The sequence below is a fragment of the Xenopus laevis genome, chromosome 1S (genome assembly GCF_017654675.1).
Source record: "Xenopus laevis strain J_2021 chromosome 1S, Xenopus_laevis_v10.1, whole genome shotgun sequence".
NCBI classification, from domain to species: domain Eukaryota; kingdom Metazoa; phylum Chordata; class Amphibia; order Anura; family Pipidae; genus Xenopus; species Xenopus laevis.
The window spans coordinates 183,988,008-184,009,807 of record NC_054372.1 but is presented as its reverse complement, the minus strand read 5'-3'; the positions used below and the strand labels follow the sequence as shown (position 1 = coordinate 184,009,807).

The 21,800-nt window shown below is 39.4% G+C and overlaps 1 protein-coding gene across 1 annotated transcript in view; it reads left to right on the top strand.

Moving 5' to 3' along the window:
* Window positions 1-21,800, top strand: part of ghr.S (growth hormone receptor S homeolog) — a 277,152-nt gene that overhangs the window by 171,992 nt on the left and 83,360 nt on the right. The window contains exon 4 of the mRNA XM_018244502.2: window positions 12,866-12,946. Coding sequence (XP_018099991.1) covers window positions 12,866-12,946 — 81 coding nt within the window. The remainder of the gene's footprint in view (window positions 1-12,865; window positions 12,947-21,800) is intronic.

The following is a 21,800-nucleotide window of genomic DNA, read 5'->3' as shown; positions in this document are numbered from 1 at the left end:
TTTGCACTGCCCTGAGGTAGATGGTTATGCGAGAGCTTACGGTAGCCCTAATATGGAGTGGAGACCCCTGTCTGGGAGTACTTACAGTAAGTGTTCCATGTGAGAGGTCACATCTGGTGAAGCCAATTTTTCTAGCTTTTGTGGCTTTTGCCAAAGAAATGAATAAAGTTTTTACAGAGCCAGGGCTGGATAGACCACAGTGAAGTACAAGTCATAGATGGCTACCTCACAACCTCAGAGAAGGGAACCTCATGAATCAGGGATGTTTGATGGTTGGATTCCTAAATTGGGCTATGTAGTATTTCTATATTGAGCGGACTATGTATTTAGGTACCAACCCTATGGTCCGTTGTAAATTGATAATACTCCCATTGCAGATCCACCTGGATTGGCATTCCAACTAATAGGATAGATGATGGAAAGTAACAGTGGATCCCCTAAGAGAAGCCCAGAGGCCTATATATATGGCCAATACTTAATATCACTTATATTTAGTACGCAAGCTAGTCTTAGGTCCAAGGCTACAAAAAAATTGCCACAGGAATTCCCACAAAAATTCCCACAAAAATCATTCATACACCATTCCTCAATTAAAATATAACTTATAGTTGCTATGACCAAGAGTTATCATTGTACCTTTTGTTGTATTTTTTCCAAGGACAAAACATTAAAATAGGAAAACTTGTCTCTGTGGATCATCTAGGACTGGTGCCCACACTCATTAATCAATCCAAAACATTTGCAGTTTAGGGTGAATAAATGATGCCATGTAAAAGCCATTAGCCTTCTCCTTTTCCTAAGTGTCCACTGTCACTCTTGCCCTTCCAAGAAACGTCTGTCCTACTTGGAAGTGTTACATTGCTGATACTTTGTTACCTGATTCAGAAAATGCCTCTCCAACAGTTACATTTTAGGAACGATCCAGCCCTGAAGGTCATGGAGTCATTCAGTCTCAGAGGTCCATGCTTTCTGAAATTCTGCATCTTACTCTTTCCATTTCTTTCCTGTGCACCGATGTGCTGTAGCTTCCCATAGTATTTGGTGCGGCATCATTCCGAATGAGTTCACTCCACTATCTATACAGACCATTATCTGCCCAAGCCTGGCTGTAATGAACTGACGGGTGTTAGAAGAAGTAAAGACTCATTTTCATTAACCAGAAGTGTGGAATCCTGAAGTGATAATAGCTGCCTTTGTTAGCAGGGGGCAAATAACAGTAGATGCCAAATGAAACGCAAATAAAAATAATAATTTGATAAAAATAATATGGGCATCTTTAAAGTTTTTTAGGATTTTTTCTTTCATGGTCTCAACACATTCAAGGTTGAAACAAAAGGAATATGCCAGCCATGCTAGCTTTTAAATGTATATCATTGGACATGGTTGTGTCTGTGGTCTTGTATCATTAGGTATAATGAAGTAACAATTTATACAAGTTCACAATAGTGGGTTGTGTGTCTGGGCTTTTAGGCTGTTTTTTCTTAAGAACATTTTTTCCCATAGCTAGGTTGCAGTTGGAGCTGATTACACTTTCTATGAACTGGGGTACATCATCAGTGATCCTTCCTTTCAATTTATGTTTCCATCTGTGAGAGGGTGAAGTCTTTGATTCAGACAATATTGTGATGGCCCCCATATAATACGTCTGTTGTGTGTTGACATCTAAAATAATTGATGTGGGCAATCAGCTTCTGGTGTAATTAAACCAATGTTGGTCAAAACATCAAATTATGCCAAGTAATGGCCCACATTGTTACAGAATGATCCAAGCTATTATTTGTCAGTAGGTATATTGGATTGGGGGATGTTGCCTATACACTTTATTTATTTTTGCCAACCTCCCCATCAGATACCAGCGAAGTCAGTCTGTATGTGGCCAGCCTTAAAACAAAGTTTAGATTAGATAGGTATTCATATTTAAGTGAAGAATTCTGAGATTCTAGTTTTTCATCACTGGGACATTCTGCTTCCCAGAGGTCCTCATTATATTCGTAGGATAGTTGGCATGAACCATGACACACAGAGCATAAGAAGGATTTCTGACTCTTGCACATGTTATATAAATAAGTTCATCTGATTAGGTAGTTTCTATACAAAATGTATAACCACCAGCTTCTGATGAATATAATGGGGTTATTTATTAAAGTCTGAATGCCAAAAACTTCAAGTTTTTTACTTTATAATCCACATTTTTAGTGGGTAAAAAAACCTTGAATTTTTCAAGATTTATTATACCCCTAGGATGGAAAAAGTCCAAAATAAAAAATCAGGCATCTCAGACCTGTGGAGGTTGTATTTAACTCAATGGGAGAAGTCCCTATCCTATTTGGAAGTTTCTGTGGTCTGTACTGGAATTTACCCGAAAATCTGACTATTTCGGGCAATAATCTGAAAAATTCTGGCTTTTTGGGAAAAAAGTCCAAAAAAAAAAATCGAGCGATAGGGTTTCGAGTTTGTCCCCAATCCGATTAAATCGTGTTTTTTTTAATAATAAATATGATCCAATCGTGGATTCTAGTTTGTTTGGGCTTTTTTTATTTAATAAAATTCAGATTTTGATAAATAAGGCCCAAAAAAACAGAAACCTGTAAAGCCATACAATTATGTGTATGGCGTCTCGTGTCAGTCAAGAATAGAATGAGACCATTGTTCCACAATAATCAAATTAGTCCTTGAGGAGGTTGGAAACTAGAGTAAGTGTGGCCAGTAAATACTGTATATGCATTATATCAGGTCCAAACCTTAGCTGGCCTGTCATCAAGAGGCACATTTAATAAATATCTGCAATAAAGCACTGGTTCTCTCAGAGATTGTGCTGACGTGGTACCATGCAAATCACTGGATGAAACCCAGTAGAAATTCTTTGACTAATTATGGACCACAAAAAGAAACACAAAAACAGCATTGATCAAACGGCCAAAATAAGTGAACCGATGGAAAGATTTCTATTTTAAGTGAGGGCACGGAAACCTCTTCTGTGAAGGCTCAAATACAGGGTTTATTTGTCTAAAGGCAAATGGATTATGGTAAAGGCACATACCGACATAACGTGCAATTTACAGACAGAGGCACGTAGCTTTCTGTGAGACGGAAGGGTCATGGCAAACACTTATCCTATTAATGATACACAAATATTATTATTATGGGAGCTCTGCCAGGAGAGAGGAGACACACAAATAACCACAGACCTGCAACCCATGCTTCTGCAGCTGTAAATAAAACCACTGACACAATGGCCCAGACTAAATTTAGCGAGAAAAAGGTGAATCACGTGAAAACTAATGGACATGATTCCCTTTGAAATACAATTCAGTTCATAATAAAATGATCTCACTGTTTATCAAGTGAGATAAACTTCCTTATTAAAGTCTATAGGGAAAAAACTGGAACTATATTTGAAGAAAATATTTTTTTCTCCTCAAATTGAATCTTGTCCATGAGTTTTCTCGTGATAAACCTTTTTCTCATTAAATTTAATCTAGCCCAATGTCTGAAATTGTCTATCTGAAAAGTCTATGGAAAACTGGACAATAGACTGGTGACTGTCTTCCTAAAATGTCATTGTTTTGGAGAGATAGTTCTATACTTGGGTTGCAAAAAAGGCCATCAAGTTCAAACCCTCCAAATGAACCCCAGTGCACACACTCACTCATGCCAACCTATCTATACACTCACATATATAAATTAAATAAAAATATCCAGGGCCTGAACTAGGGGTAGGCAGAAGAGGCACCTGCATGGGGCGCAAAGATGTGGGGGTGCTGGGCAGGTACCTTTTCAAAAGTTTTCTTCCTGCCACTAGTCCTGCTCGTTCACTCCCCTGCGGCTGGATTCCCTCCTCTCTTACCCTCCCTCTGTTCGTCACTCCCCTCCCTTTCTCTGTCGGTCACTCCACTTCCTCCCTCTGTCCATCACTTCCTCGTCACACCCCTCCGTCACGCCCCTCCCTCTGTCACTACCCTACCCTTCCCTCTTTTTAATCTCCCGGTATAGGGCATGCGCACTAACAAACGCACACGCTCACATTGAGGAGGGCACAAACACAAATCTTCTGCCCACTGGCTTCACATAGGGAATCACATTTGCTTCACATAAGCATTAACAGTCCCGCTTTCACACTCTCACAGGTGTTCACATGAACTCACGTTTTGCTAGCCCTCACTGGCTTTCACTGGGCAAAAGTCCCAGAATCCTCTCTGAGGCTCACTCTAGACACTCAGTCTCCTGGGAGGGTTTATTTCCTCCTCTCCATTCTCCATTCCAAGGTGCACACAAACTCTTTCCTCCACTCAAGGAGGTTTACACTTGGCCCCAGGGCCAGAACTAGGGGTAGGCAGAGTAGGCACGTGCCTAGGGTGCAAAGCTGGGAGGGGGAGAGCCAGACACGTACCTTCTCTGCCTCCTCTTACTAGTCCGGTCCCCTTTCTGCCCTTTTGCCGACTGTGAGCACGTCCATTTGTGCTGGTCTTCACGTGAATCTATCTGCACTGGTGTGCACGGTCATCTATCCACGCTGGTGCGCACACACGTCTACTGGCGCTAGTGTGCATGTGCGTCTTTTGGCGCAGGTGCGCACGCATGTCTACATGTGCTGGAGTGCATGTATGTGGCTATTTGGCACAGCTGCCGGCCAGGTTGCCTAGGGCGCCTGGCTGGCGAGGCCCGGTACTGCTTGGCCCCTCATCCAGGAGGTATCCAGGGGTAAGAGCTCTGAGGTGAAGCTAGGTGAAATTAATTAGCCAACTACCTCTAATTATGCAGCCGCAAAACCCTTACTGGAGCAAGGAATGGAAGCCCACCCTGCTCTCTTCCATTCACTCCAGGAACCCACTATCCAGCTTTTCCTAAGTCGGAATAGAATTTAACAGCATTACTTGCTGCAGCCACATGAGTCAAAACAGTTGAATTCTCTGGCATTGTAAGTAGACCTGGTTGTATCTGTTACTAGGTTGCCACTATAATGTATTTGGTGCTGTAATTATTGTACAGGGTTTATTTTTTTAGCTTTCATTACTGAGATCTTGCTATCTGGATAAATAAAAGTCAATAAGTTGGGTTTTAGCCATTTTATGAATGTGAAAAAGTACTTCCCTTCAATGAACAATACAATCATTTTCCATCTATATTGAAAAAGCACTGGGCTTGCTTCTTCTGGTCATTTATACATACTGCACACTTTTGAATTCTCATATTAACTCTATTTATAGGACGATTAACTACCTTATTAGGAAATTCTGCACAGAGATTACTTTTTCATTCACCTGATAAAAGATCTTCTTATTATATTTTGTGTTTTTTATTTTGCTCATAAAAAATACCCTTTTCAGAAATGTATATATTTTTACCAATAAATGGTTAACGATTTCTTATTTCAAGATAGTTTTCAGACTGCAGACAAAAAATGTCTTGTGTTTAAAGGCTTCACTTGGGTGAATGAAGTGCCTCATTCCCATAAGAAATAAGATACATCTCTTTGTTGAGTGGGTATGTAGTAGTCAATCAAATGGAAGGAGGCATGAATCGCCTTGTTGCCACGAAGAGTAATTTTCATCTCTGTGAGTGAGCAAGTAGTAGTAATTCAGTACTCAGGGGGAAAGAAGTGCCTGATTAAAATGAGGAGTACGGTAAATCTCTGTGTTGAGTATGAAGATAGTAGTAGTCAGTCAGTGGGAAGGACACATGATGGGACTTGTTCATATGAAGAGTAAGCTATAATGTCAGCTATAATTATGGAGTGGACAGGGTATTGTCAATCAATAGGCAGGCCAATAAATAACTGTCTGGTTCTCGTAGACTCACTAATCTGCCCCTGGAAAGGGTAATGGAGATATTACTCTGAGTACATAAGTAAGGCTTGCGTTTCAGCTGATATTTGCTTGTGTATTTGCTCTTTATGCATATCTATATTTTAGATGTGGAACTTATTATCAGATTGAAGGAGAAAAGAAAGGTACACTTTGGTGGCACACTTAAGGGACACATTTTAAATAAAATGAAATAAATGAAATTAAAACTGGCATTTATGTATCAAAAACACATATAACCCACATCTATATCTCCAAACACTTGTGCCTACAACCCTTAGGTTTAGAAAAAATATATTTATATGCAAAGAAAGTCTATGTGATGTGTTTAGAAATTATAGCCAGCAGCATTTGCTTATGTGTAAGGCTATTGTGATACTAAGCTCTATAGTTAGTATAGGTATGGGTATATAGAATTTGTGAAAGTAGGGAGGGGTGTGTGTATGGATGCTGGGTTTTCGTTTGGAGGGGTTGGACTTGATGGACTTTGTCTTTTTTTCAACCCGATTTAACTATGTAACAATAGTAAGGGTAAACTGGTTTCTAATGAACATGAAGAAAGTGACAGCTGTGCTGGATTTAATATCCTGCTATTTCATATCCCTGTATCAGTCAGCATCTCCTGATAAGTGAGGAAATCCTTTCAAAACTAAAGCAGGGGAGGCTGGAGGCCACTGTCTACTTTAGGATCAATACTCCTCTCTGTGAAAGTTTATTAAAGCTCATGTTGCTAAGGCTTCTGAAATCCTTTTGAGATCTACTTTGATATTTTGATCCCCACAGAACAAATAACCGTGTCGAGGATATTTTTGTAGTAAAGCGATACTGTAGAAATTTACCTGGCAACTATTGATTCTTGTGAATAACAGGAGTGAATCATACAAGAGCAATTGGCACAGATATCAGACCAGTATACTAATCCCTCTGCTCTGGGGATACTTCGTTTTTGCCTTGAATTGAGCTAATAGTGGGTAAAAGGGATATTTTACTGACCTGGATTTAGAAAACAGAGTGTGGTTTTCCTCTTGAATACAAAAAAGGTAGTTTTATGCTTTGGTTCAAAGGGTATTGACTATAAAACGAGCATTTTACCATTGTTACTGACAAAGTGGCTCAATTGGGGTGTGGTTTTATTAGTAATGTTGTTATTGTTTATTCTCAGAGCAGTTAGTATGGTAGCATTGGAATAAATACAAATGTACATATAATATCTGTATGTATCATTTAGGGATTCACCGAATCCAGGATTCGGTTAGGGATTCGGCCAGGATTCAGCTTTTTTCAGCAGGATTCGGATTCAGGGACAAGGTCACGTCACTTATGGGAACCACTGCAGTATCTGGATTTGAAGGGAATGTAGGGTGTTGTATAGAGTTTGCTGTGTTGTTTTTGTACTCTATAATTAGTTTCTATACACATACACACGCCTGCCCAAATCTTGCAAAAATATGCAAAATTATAATAAAAAGGATTATATTATTGTGGGTTATGAAACAACCTTTAATGAGCAAATTATATTTGTATTGTGTTTTTGAATCTTCATTTCCCCCCAGTTTATTAGTGTGGCAAAAGTCTTGTGATTGCTGATGTTATCGGCTTTGCTATTTCCTTAAATTGCCATTTCAAGTTTATTTGTTTGTTTTTGCCATTTCCATTGTGTTATTTCTTAAGCAATAAATAACGTGAGTGATGTCTACAGACATTACACCACCAGAATTTTCTTACCCTTCAGCGCCCATAACAAACAATGCCAGCACGGTTCATGTTACAGTAAAACAACATATCACTCACCAAGGTTGTTTGTGATTTGCTATTGGCTTGAAGTGTTCTGCTGTAGTGACCTCTCAGCTGATAATGGCGATTATGTGGAAAATGGCTTGCTTGTTGTTGTGCTAATTAGATTTATTTGGGGGATGTTAAACCATTTATTTTCCGTCATAAAATAAGTCATCTCTTGCTTTCTGTTTTGCCAATGTAAGTAAGTAAAACCCAAAGAAATAAACAATCTGATACAATATCACAGTAAAAAAATCCTGTAAATAATAGCTGTCAGTACAGGTAAAGAAATTAGTATCCAGAAACTCATTATCCCGAAAGCTCTGCATTACAGGAAAATGATTCTTAGTAGAGCTTTAGGTTCCCCAGCTAAATAAGCCTAACTATCTCATCTTAAAGGAGAAGGAAAGGCTAAAATTATGTATGTTTTATCAGAAAAGTCTATATAAATACAACAGTAAACCCTCAAAGTAATGTTGCCCTGAGTCCTCTGTCAAAAGAAACACAGCATTTCTTTCCTTCTATTGTGTACTCATGGGCTTCTGTATCAGACTTCCTGTTTTCATCTTAAACCTCCAGGGCAGGGCTTGAGCATGCTCAGTTTGCTCCTCTCCCCTCCCTCCTCCCCTCTCTGCTATAATCTGAGTCCAGAGCTATGAGTAAGAAGGGAAACTGAGGCAGGTAGTGATGTCACACCAATAAAATATGGCAGCTGCTATCCTAAACAAACAGAGAGAGCTTCTAGAGATGTTAACTCAGGTATGGTAAAGCATTCTATAGAATAAATAGTGTTATAGCTTGCACTATTGTGGCTAATCTATTGGCAATAAACTGCTTTGTTAGCTTTCCTTCTCCTTTAATAAAACTAGACCTGCCACTCATGGGTTCACCAGTCCCTCCAGGGCAGGGGTCACCAAACATTTTTTTACCTGTGAGCAACATTCTAATGTAAAAAGATTTGGGGAGCAACACAAGCATGACAAAATAAGTGCTGTGATTGGCGATTCGGTAGCCCCTATGTGGACTGGCAGCCTACAGTAGGCTTTACTTGACAGTACCCCTGTTTTTTATTCAACCAAAACTTGCCTCCAAGCCTGGAAATTAAAACTAAGCACCTGCTTTGAGGCAACATCCAAGGGGTTGGTGAGTAACATGTTGCTCCTGAGCCACTGGTTTTGGATCACTGCTCTAGCGGTTTGCAGTCATTGTAAACTCTAAGACTAAAGGGGATTAGGGTGAAATCTGAGGGTAAATGTTTTTTTTTAAAATTTCTTGGATATCCCTATACTGGCTGTTTTCCCTATATCTGCTGCTTACTATATTGATTATGGTTCTTCTGTTATGGTTTTATGATGGGTTTAGATAAAAATACATGTTAGACCACAAAGAGATCCAAAACATAAAAAGTCTAATAAAAGTACTCTGCTAGTATCTGCAGTTTTATATTATTAAAAGTCTGGGTCTGATAAAGATATTGTGCATGTATAAAATAAATTATGTGGAATGCTTTGGACATGTGGTATTCTGCATAAGAGGCATTTTCATAATATGGAGCACTGTGAAAGGACAATGAAAGCCTAATGGCTCAGACATTTTCAACAGACGTTTTAGGCTAAGTAAAGCTCTCTTAACCCTAGTCTTAGACTTGGCACAAGAGTCTGGGTAAGAAAGAAGTGTTCTAGTTAACAAGTGTCCGCATAATAGATTCCTTAGCTGTAGTTGCATAGACCATGTGTTTTTTCCCCACTAGGCAGCAAATAAATGGTTCCAGGTAACTTACACAAACAAGCTAACATTCCGGTTGAATAAATACGGTAATTTATTGCAACAGGCTGCTGGACTACAAGGCCTGACATGTTTTGGGCTTAATGTCCTTAATCATAGGCTCATGATGTGCATTGTTGTGCAAACTAAAATCTAACAGAGCAGTTGCCAGAAGTTTCTCAGATATAAGATGCTAATGTAAAATGAATAATATTGCATCAAAGTTCTTTCCTAATCCGGCCAATACACTGAAGTAGAGGTACAGGGAACTGACCAATGACCATTCAGTACATCATCTTCCTATGCCAGTTAATCATATGCCATTCCAGAACATTGAATTATACTATTTTGAATTCTTCTTTGCATTAGATATATTTAAAGTTCCTTGGCAATGGTGACGGTGGTGGATTTCATCTAGTTCAATTGCTCGTAATTTTTATTTATAGAAGAATTGCAGACAGTGTTACCGTGACTGGTATCTGTTTATGCTTCACAAAAGGCACAGCAGAAATCTGCCGTCCTACTGGGAAAGAGCAAGCGCCGAGCAGGCTGGACATTAGAAAGTCATTTCGGAAATACAGTTTAATAAGTTGGCTCATTACATTTTGCATTTTAGCTTGTGAACATATTGTAGAAGAAGTCGAAGGGGATGCAAGTCCAAACGGTAAAATGTGGCACAAAGAAAATGTAATTTGAAGCAACTTTTTAGTATATATTATTGCAAATGTTCAATTGTTATTGGTAAAAACAATTAAGCATTTTAGTCCATAATAAAGAAAGTAATTCTGGCAGAATAGATTCCAGCTTTCTGATTTGCTCCTTGATCTGTGCCACATTTTGCAAAACAGTGCAGCTAGCCATAGCACACAAAGGTTTAAAGGTCACTATTGATGGAAATGAAGGCAAATAGCATGAGGTTGACCTATTCTTATACCTAGATGCCTAAATTATGGGGATATTTATAAAATCTGATTTTTCAAGTAAAAAAAGTCAGACCAAACTAGAATCCACTATTTGACCTTATTTATCATTGAAAAAACTTGATAAAATCGGTTCGGAAAAAAAAAATTGTTTTTGCAAAAAAAAAAAAAAACATGAATTTTTCGGGTTTTATGCGCAAAATGCACAATTTTTTTGTGAATTCGTTCAAAACTCCCAATTTTTTTGGATTTATGGCTAATGATCATGATATCTTAAGATTAGAAATGGGACATTTGCCATTGACTTCTACAGGACCCAGACAGTTTGGAGATGGAGAAATAACCCCCTTAGTGTTGTTTTTACCAGCTACCATTATTAACCTGCTGTTTTGCAAAGGTGTACACATCTGTGTAATATTACTTATAGACAATATAGTAAAATAGAGATCTTCCATTAATTATAGTATGTTATATGCATACTACACCACAGCAAACATATTTATTTGGCCATCGCTTACTTCCCATTGTATTAAAATGCTCTGGAAATGTGCTCAGCTCAGGAGGTAGAAATGAATGGACTTCCCAGCTGGGTCAGCACTTGGATCCTGACCTGCCCACAGCAAGAGGCTTCACAGTCCATTAACACAACATTTTGGGTGCAGCCTCATATAGACATAAACAACTGAGAAGTTATTGAGTGCAAGGATGGAAAACCTTCCTAAGCCCCCGCAGGCCACTCAACTATACTGAATCGGTTGTTCCTGTATAATAATAACTCAATGAGGTTCATAAAGAGATACTAGATTTAATTTGCAGATTGAATTCTCATGATTTCATTTTTTTTCTTCCTCTGATTTACATATAACGCGCAAACAATAACTTTAAGGGAACAGAGGAATAATGGCTATGGATCCTGTGCTAAGGAGCCAACATTATCATCTAGTGTAACTAGGGATGCACAGCATCCACTATTTTGGATTTGGCTGAACCGCCGAATCCTTTACGAAAGATTTGGCCGAATACCGAATCCGAACCCTAATTTGCATATTTAATTTATGGGTGGGAAGGGTGAAACATTTTTTACTTCCTTGTTTTCTGACAAAAAGTCCCGCGATTTCCCTCCCTGCCCCTAATTTGCATATGCAAATTAAGATTCGGATTCGGTTCGGCTGGGCAGAAGGATTCGGCCGAATACGAATCCTGCTGAAAAAGGCTGAATCCTGGCCGAATCCTGAACCGAATCCTGGATTCGGTGGATACCTAAGTGTAAGAAATGATAAAGAGTGTGAATGAGTTGCCTTAAAACTTGTGTAGTTGGGCTCATGCAGAAAAGGCACACAAACTCTTTCTGAGAATCCAAAAATAAATATTTTAATGTTTTGCATCAGGAGAGAGCAGCATTGGTTTTGGAGATACATCAAGTATGTTTCTTCCCCTCTTGGCCCCTACACCCAACTGCAAAAATGTGTGTAAGGTTTATCAAACCAAATCTACCTTTAGAAAGAGTCTAGCAAATTCCCAGTCGCCCTTCTCAGAATGTCTGTGGGGTCAAAGATGTTCGGATCCTCCTTTGCTGCAAAGCTATGGATGACTCCTTTTGTCCCTCACCCTACAAGGGTAGGGGGTTTTGGTGGAGCCAGGGGCATAGGGATTGGAGCCTAATGGCCATATGTTCTCCCTCAAGATTGTGCAGGCTAGAGCCCTTATGGGCCAATGGTACCCTTAATCTGTAATTGTAAAAACTGCCCTGCCACAGCCAGAAGGCTAGGGTGTAGGAGCAAAGTGCAGCATAGAAGTGCCAAGATAGAAACTATGCCATACTAATTACTGTGGCCCATAATCCTAGCCTTGCAAGTGTGCATGACCTGGGGCGCTTAGCTTTTTGGGCTTCAGTGCTGCCGGTTCTTTGGGAAAAGAATTAAGATATATTTATCTGCGTGATGGAAGCTGGATGTAAATCTTCCAATAGACAGCACACCGTTGTTCCATAAAAATGTCTTTATTTTATCCTATCTCCTGGCAGCAAAAAAGAATTGCAATGTTTTGAGTGGCACCCCACCCTTTGTCAAGCATGATGGAGGCTGGAGTCTTACCTTCAAATACTACACTTGGTTTTAACCAAAAGACCAAGAACTGTAATTACAGAGACTGGAATCAGCCAGAGAGGGTAATAGGAGCCTAATAAAGAATAAGCTTATTGAGCAACCATTGTTTCCAGTATCTGACACACATAGGCACACCTGTACCAGCAGCATTGTTGTCCTTGAAACTCCATCTTGGTCTTGCTGCTTCCTTTTCCTCTTTTCCTTCAGACAATTTTTCATGGTAGTTTTTTATGTTAAATTCAAATAGAAAAAAAAAAGTCCACTTTGAAGTTATTGCGTTCTTAAAGTATCTTATAACCCAGAAGCATAAGAACCGCAAGACTTTTTCCAGCATGTGTCCTGTCTGCTCAATACATTTACTGTAGACCTTCTTATATAAAGTTTCTTTGTACTTAGATTTCCTGCATGTAGAGTCAACTTGATTAATGAGCAAAGCCCTCTATGCTCTGATTGATTTCCATTATTTAAACAGCTGTACCCTGTGTTTTAATTACAGGTCCTAGAGGTATGGCTTACTGGCTATTCTGGGTTGCTATGATCCTCCTCTGCATAGATGGTTCCACAGCGGCCACTGACGGTGAGTCTTAATATAGTTCTACAACGTATATTTACTGTTATATTTAAAAGCTGCGGGTCTTACTATGGAGCAAAAATCTGTTACCTAGATGTCTGCTAGTGCTAGTGAAACATGTTTATGTGTTCAGAGAGGGTCTAGACTCTAAAGCTGAGAAAACTTGACTTGAGTTTATTTTGATATTGATATATACATATATATATATATATATATATATATATATATATATATATATATATATATATATAGAATAGCACGAATGAGTCAGCACTCACATTTTGCAAAAAGTGTATATTAAGTGAAAAAATTCACATTAAAAACAGGCTACGTTTCGGGCGTGCAACAGGTCACTGTTCACATTATAGTCTATACATGTTACTTATGCTTTAAAGAAAGAAAAAACTTGAAGAGAATATGGAGGGAAATAGAAATTGTTTCCTTTAAATATATTTGCAGACTTCAGTCTATGGAAGTCTGCAAATTGCAAACATTGCTGTTCTATTCAGCTCCACCCACCCCCATATTTGGGCCCTAGTCTTTCTACATTACTTGGCCCCCTTCTTTTCTAACTATGGTCATGGGATGCAATTGGGGATTGGGGATACAAGCTGTAGGGACCTGACCTTATCGGCAGGCAATATACCTGCTAAAATCCCTGTGTTCTTGAGCAGTTGGAGAAACCCAAGGAGTGGAAGATGCCCTGGGTCATTTAGTATCAGGGTTCTACAGAGTATCAGTATGTGGGAATAGTTTACCAAACTCAGTACGAATGTTCCCCTTTACTGTGTAGGAACCATATCAGCTTCTGTAGTACTGAGAGGCAGAGAGGAACTGTTGGGGAGAGGGGTTGGTGACAATAAAAATTAACATCACTGGGGGCCAACCTACGTCCCTTCAGCTGTTATCCTGTTACTAGATTTAGCCCTGAGACCCTCCACAACCAAAGATGCCGTTGGTCTTGGTCAGTATTCCTTGATGATATAATGGACTTGTATATAAAAACCTACAATGAAATACCTAGATTTTAGCAGAAAATAATTGTTAATGTTGGTTGACACTAAATGAGATGTTACAGATCCAGAACAGAGCAATAACATTCCTTTCCCATATAAAATGACACTTTGGATGCCTCAGTGGCACCTCCCCTGGGTACATATGGTAATCAAATACAATGCACACTCCTTTCAACAGCAAATATAAAAGGAAAATAAAACAACATTAATGAATCATTATGGGTGATAAAAAAAGTATATTGTGTCAGTGTGGTAATTCTGACTCACAGAAATGTTAGTTGACACTTGAAAAGAGAGATTTTAATACTAAAGGAGACAAACTCAGGGTTTTTGATGTAAATCTTTATGGGTCAAGACTTTCCAGAGCCTCATTTGTCGGTCAGAACCCAACTGCAAAAAAGAAAACTAAATCTATTCTTCATTTTTTGTTTTTATGAACTCGTTTATTATAAACATCACAATGATGAATAACGAGTGTGTGTTGGACGATTGGGAAATCATTGTTTGTGTTTATTTATTTTATGAAGATCGGATGCATTTAGGGCCATAGGTCATCTAATCAACTAATAGGTGGGATTGCAGTATAAAATGGAATAGGGTTGTATAAAAGGTATAAAATGGAAAAAAACCCAACTATATGTGATGGGTCACATGGCAGTGACATTAAACTATGGTCATCGTCTGACCTGGAAAGTGTATTCATACAAAGACTGATAAAATGGAACACATGGAGGTAAAAATCCCATCTACCAACTGTTTCATCAGAGCAGCTAGGGATGCAGTTGCAAGTCAAGAAACAGGAGAAAGGGTTATGGAGAGAAATGGAGCAGAGAAAGAGTTATGTGAAGATACAAATAATGACAATGCTAGCAATTTTGCTGACAGTCTCCTGTCTAACATTTCCATCTAAATATCTAATGTCTCTGAAAACCACAAAAGCCTTTGCCAAACCATCATGGCTCCAGCCAGGGCAAGTACTTAACCAGACTCCATCTGCGGGCGGCAGTTTCTCGCATCTCAGGGCTGAATGGGTTTTCAAAATTCTTCAGCCATTAGTCCTGTGCAGGAGTTGTCACTTTGCTGCATATATTCCATTTGTTTGGGGGTCTTATAAACTTAGGTCAACCCAAAATGGTTTTGGAAGACAACAAAGGCCTGTGCTAAGTCAGATTTTGTCTTTCACACAATATTTTAACGACATTTTTTTCTGAATTTGTCTTTAGCTCTTACTATACCTGTCAGTCAGCCCTTGAATTTCCTGGGGAGGGGTTTATGTTACCTTGGAAATTTAGCAAAATTTCACAAGAAAGGCAAGCATTTGACTATTTCTTGCTGGGCACTTTTGTGAATTCCCCCCATAGTGTTGGTCAATTATTAGTCCAATTTGCAACAGGGTGTTCAGGTTAATGAATATTCGCCACCCAAAACCTGCCGAGTTCACGTACAAGTCAATAGGAGAGGTCCAAGGACCAATTTGGACGTTACTAGGACTTCCTGACATTCAAGTTTTTTTCAGAGCAAAAACTCGAATTGAGTTAAGTCGAATTCGATTCAAATTCAAGTTTTCGAGTTGGTAAATTTCATACGAGTTTTAGATATTCAATTCAAAACAACCCCCCAATCGAATTTCAAATATAATCAAATTTATTCGAGTTAAAACAAACTGACATGAATTAGAAATTTGACTTTTGATAAATGTGCCTCGTAATGCTTACATTTTCTAGAAGTTGAGGTATGAGCATATATTATTCTGTTATCCAGGTCCTGAGCATTCTGGATAACAGGTCCCATGCCGCTAAACCTGGAGCAGATTTGCCTGGAACCAAAATTACTCCTGACAGGCCGCAAAGAGGCGCATATTTAATAGAGTTATTGCTGTAAAAGGCTGTTTCTGGCAAATATTAGAATGGGTGCACTGAATACAACTTACATACAAACATCATGGGGGTTATTTATCAAGGTCCGAATATTCGAACCTCGAATAATTCGTAGTTTTCGGAGCAAAAAAACAAACAAATGATTCGAGATTTATTAAAGTCTGATGGTCTAAAAACTCTGAATCCGATGTCATGGGCTAGCTTAAACATAGACGTTTACACTCAGTGAAGTAACTACCAGGGGAGCAGGGGGTGCAATTGGGCCAGGGCCCCCCGGCAGTCACGCTGGCTGGAGTTGGCTGCAGCGCCGCACGGACGAGGGTGGGGGGTGGGGCCCTGCTGCACGGCCCCCACCAGGGCCCGCCCCCACCTAGTTCCGTCACTGTTTCCACTTTTTAAATGAAGCAAAGGCAGCATGGATTTGCAATTAAATTGACCTTTGGATCAGTGTTTGGATCAATAACTGAACCACTGCAAAAAAAATATATATCTTTTTTCATTTTTCTTTAGCTGTACAACCCTACCTCCAGGATTAACATTATTTAGCAGGGCTTTGTTGTTTCAGCGCTGATTTTATTATTCTCTAGTAGTGATGGGCGAAAAATTGGCGAAACTGCGCAACTTTGTGCAGAGCTTTTATGCTCTCAGTGAGTAGTAACTGAACAGCAAAATTTTACACCTCATTACAGATATTACATTAGAAATGAACAACGTAGGAAATTGTACTACATGCTTCTAGATTGTTGTTGTTTCTCTGTAAATGTTCATGCACTAAGAAAATATGGCAGATACTCCTACTGGGTAATAATCCTCTCCTATACATGTTTATATTGTAGCTACACACTGGATCCTAATTCCAAAGAAATAATGTAAGGAAATGGCTAATTATTTCACTCAAAGGACCAGTAACATCCAATTTTTTTTAAAAAAAAATTTGTTAGTATACATTGAAAAAAAAAACAACAAGACAAATGAAACTTTAAAATCGGAAAAAGCCTTTATTAGAAAATAACTTACCGAAACTCTGCTTTCGCTCCTCTTCAGAAAAGGCGTCAGGGTGACAATCCATTGTGCGGCGCTCGATTTTTCCTCCCAGGCTATCTCCTATAAGGAAGGCAGGGGGGAGAAATCGAGCGCCGCACAATGGATCACCCGATCGCTTTCTGGAGAGGAGCACAAGCGGAGTTTCGGTAAGTTATTTCTTAATAAAGACTTTGCGATTTTAAACTTTCATTTCTCTTGATGTTTTTTTTTTTTCAATGTATACTAACAATTTTTTTTTTAAAAAAAATTTGTTGTTACTGGTCCTTTAATAACTTTTATGACATTCGTGGTTTTAGAGAAAATGAGTTTATTCGTGGTTTTAAAAAAAACTTTAAAACCACTATATTGAGACTGTTGCTATATGGGCCTCCCCTTATCAGTAACTTTTTATATTTAGTTGAAAATCCCAGACTAAATTGGGCAAAACTTAGAAGGGAGTTTAAAACAAATCAGGATGTATATGTTTCTGAAATATAATAAGACATGGCAGTCAGAGCTAAGTCATGGGTGGTTGCTGCCACCACTTAACCCTGTTCATCCAGTAGGGTATCCAAACCCACCCCTTTAAAGAAGAACTAAACCCTAAAACTGAATATGGCTAAAAATGCCATATTTTATAAACTGAACTTGTTGCACCAGCCTAAAGTTTCAGCTTGTCAATAGCAGCAATGATCCAGGACTTCAAACTTGTCACAGGGGGTCACCATCTTGGAAAGTGTCTGTGACACTCACATGCTCAGTGGGCTCTGATTGGCTGTTGAGAAGCTAAGCTTAGGGCTCGTCACTAATTATCCAGCAGAAAATGAGCTTCCCCTGTAATATAAGCTGATGCTACAGGTTTGCTGATTATTAAATTCTGATGCTAATTGCACTGGTTTCTGTGCTGCCATGTAGTAATTATCTGTATTAATTACTAATCAGCCTTATATTGTGACATTTCTATTCTATGTGTACTGTATATTGTGAGTGGGTCCCTAAGCTCAGTAAGTGACAGCAGCACAGAGCATGTGCAGTGAATCAGCAGAAAAGAAGATGGGGAGCTACTGGGGCATCTTTGGAGACACAAATCTTTACTGCTAAAGGGCTGTGGTTGCCTTGGGCTGGTACAGAATCCCAAAACATAATGTACAACATTTCTAGCTTCTTCTTTAGTTAAACTTTAGTTCTCCTTTAAAACAGGGCACATATTGAATCCATATCTTTCATAGCTAGTAGGAGCTGCTGCTGTAGCCTGTGTTATCTTCAATTTATTACTTTTATATCGCTCGCAAATTAGCCATGCAGCGTGTGGAATTACTATATGTCAGGGTCAATTGGTAAGTCTTGTTTGTTTCTGTGTAAAAATTGCTACAACTAAATCACAGCTTAAGCTAATAAAGTGTCACACTAACAATGATCTACAGTTCTCTCACTTGACTGAGGGGGTCATTGCCCAATGTAACCCTGGAACGTGATTTTCATTTGGGGCTGTCACTCTTGGCAGTTGGTTGGAAGCAAGAATTATCAGATTATGGTGAGTGGCTGGTTTCTGTTACATTGACAGCGTACAGGGTTACAGCTCATTTCTGTCCAAAATGGTAAGATATTGAAATTTAAGTCATTTGCTCTGTTGTGGAACAAGCATGTGTTACAATGTGCCGTAGGGAAAATGTTACCTTTGTATATTAATCAGGTATGTCCTGCCTTCAGGAGACACTTGTCCAAAAACAGTTATCGTGGCAATTCCCACACACTGCACTGGTGGAACAGACCTCCTTACACAGCTGCACAGACACTGGTTTTATGCAGTCAGGGAGCTTTACCCATTTATTATGATAACTTGTTCATCGACATTTTAGGGGTGCAAACCTCCCTTTTTCAGGATACTGTGAGGAACTCCCTGGTTTTGACCCAGGGACCTTTGTGTTCCAGGTGCTTCTCTTTCTGCTTGAGTCACAGGAGGCCATGTGGTGGTGGCCTGGCTCTGATAAGATGACCGTTGCTTTGCTGCCTCCAGGTCAGCCTTTCTCAGTACACGTCCCCAATCCAGCTGAGGGCAATTACTAATTTGAGGGCTACTAAAGCCTAATTACTCAACACCCTGTGCTGGATTATTGGCCCTACCGCTAACTGAAAGCCTCATGACCTTGATATCCTGATCGTGTTTCTGATCCTGTTTTTGTTTCTTCTCTTGTTCCTGAAATCCTGTACCTGGTAAATCTTGTCTTGTTCCTGCCTTGTTTTCCCCTGCTCTGTTGCTTATCTGCTCCCTGTTACTCTTGATTTTTGGATCTCCCGGTATTGACCTCAGCCTGTTTTCTTGACATTGTAAGAACTCTTCCCGTCTCGACTTTTGGACTGTCCCGCGACTGTTGTCTGCTGCCTGCCCTGGAATTTCAGTCTGAATCTGGACTTGTGAGTCCCATGATTATTGGAAATATTGGGACTCTAGCAATGGGATGGCAGAGTTATATAGACCTATTTTGTTTCTGTTTTGAGCATTGGTCTCAGCTCCTGTGGGAACAGGCCTGCAGAGCAAAGTGTAGGGTTGCCAACCAGCTAGTGTTTGACAAGACTAGCCGCTAAATCACCAGCTAAAGCCTGGCCAGAATTACATATTTACTGTCAATGTAGCTGCCGGTAAATTTGTAATATTCCCTCGCTTTCCTCACCTTTCATGCAGCCAGATTCCCCAGAAACAAAGGGGCTCGCCTCATTTGCCTGCCAGTCTGCCCATTTCCCAAGCCCATCTGCTGTCATCGCCGCCCCCAACATGAAGACCGGTATAGTAATGGGGAAAAGGTGGTAAATCAACATGAAAAACGAATATCCCTGAACTGAACTTGGAGGTGCAACATTATTATAATTGCCAGCCAGTATTTTAGGGGAAATACCCCTCAGAGCTCCCTCAAGTAAGGTAAGGATACTTTAAAAAAGAAGAATCTGTATAGCAGAGATTAACGTTATTATTTTTATTATTACTAAGTAATAAACGTTATTCCATTAAAAACTTAAACCCAATGCCCCAGTTGCCTTCCGGCATGATCATTATAAACCCTTTAACAAAATTGAATACCTACAACGAGTTGGCACTGCACACTCCTTCGGTCCCCACCTTAACATCGCCGCAAGTCCACCCCAATGCGCATTTCATCCAATCTTTTTAAAAGAGAAGGAAAGGCTTGCAGCAATGGGGGTGCCAAATGTGGCTCTCACTTGAATAACCCTGGGCCTGTGCCGTTTTCTGCTGATAGGAGCAACGGCCCTGGGTTTCAGGTAAGTAACTACAATCACTTGGGCACCCCCATTGCTGCAAGTCTTTCCTTCTCCTTTAATACAGTATGTTTATGTGTGTGTATTTTAAATTTGGAATAAATAAAGTGTGTATTATTAAAAATATTACCAGTATTGAGACCCCCTTCTTAAGTAATTCTCCTCTATACAGATTCTTCTTTTTTAAAGGAAAAAGTGGTAAACCTAGCAGAGTGAGATCAGTTCACATATGTGAAGCAGCAAGCATATATTCAAATGGCTGTGGGTATAAAAGTGATAGATAGCCGCCACAGTTCCATTTGACACAACCATAATTCATATTAAAATAAAGTGTTTTGTTGAAGGTAGACGCACACTCCTGGTCATTCTGGGCTGCTGCTATTGCCATGGAGCTCTGATTACAAGTGGCAGCACTAATCACAACACCCGCTGCAAAAAAAGGTAAAAGCATTAAGTAAAATGTCAGGTTCATCATTTCATTAGCTTGTCCTCTTTCATTTAAATTGATTTAATAGTTGGAATAACAGCGTATTTGTGTTTACACCTTGAGATACATTTAATACATGTCACCTTAGTCTGTGTACTGATTTCCTTTATTTTATCAGCTGAGGGAAGAGGATTATGTTAGTAGCACCTCCAGGCAAACATATCAGCAAAATTGCATCAATATCTTCATGTCCTCAGAGACTCCACAGTCCTAATCATATTACAGAATCTGGGATGATTATTTGAAAAGGAGGCCTAAGCTTCTTTTAGAGTTCATGGGATGTTGTATAAATTAATTAATTTTCATACCACATCCTGGATGGTTTAAATGGATGAATGCTGCCAAGTTCATTGGAGTCTGTGCAACTCTAAAGTATGTATCTGAATTAGCCATGCAGGCTTTGTAATGAATGTGTGTTAATTTTCACCAGATCCTGTCTTTTACAGTTAATAATGGTGCAATTCAAAAGAATATGGAGATAGACAGCTGAGATGTCAAATTAAATTGTCCCCAGATGAGAAGTTCCACTAATAAGTTGCCTGAGCGGTGGGCCAAAAATGGCTCATACATTTGTTCAGCCTACTATGGAACATTTGGATCACAATGGAAGACCTATATATCAACTAAGGACCATATATCGAGCTTCACTCAACAGGATTTTTAAAGGAGAAATAAAGCCTAACTAGCTATTTAGGCTAAAATTGTTGTACATTATGTTTTGTGCTTCTGTACCAGCCCAAGACAACCTCAGCCCTTTAGCAGTAAAGATCTGTGTCTCCAAAGATGCCCCAGTAGCTCCCCATCTTCTTTTCTGCTGATTCACTGCACATGCTCTGTGCTGCTGTCACTTACTGAGCTTAGGGACCCACTCACAATATACAGTACACATAGAATAGAAATGTCACAATATAAGGCTGATTAGTAATTAATACAGATAATTACTACATGGCAGCACAGAAACCAGTGCAATTAGCATCAGAATTTAATAATCAGCAAACCTGTAGCATCAGCTTATATTACAGGGGAAGCTCATTTTCTGCTGGATAATTAGTGACGAGCCCTAAGCTTAGCTTCTCAACAGCTGCTCAGAGCCCACTGAGCATGTGAGTGTCACAGACACTTTCCAAGATGGTGACCCCCCTGTGACAAGTTTGAAGTCCTGGATCATTGCTGCTATTGACAAG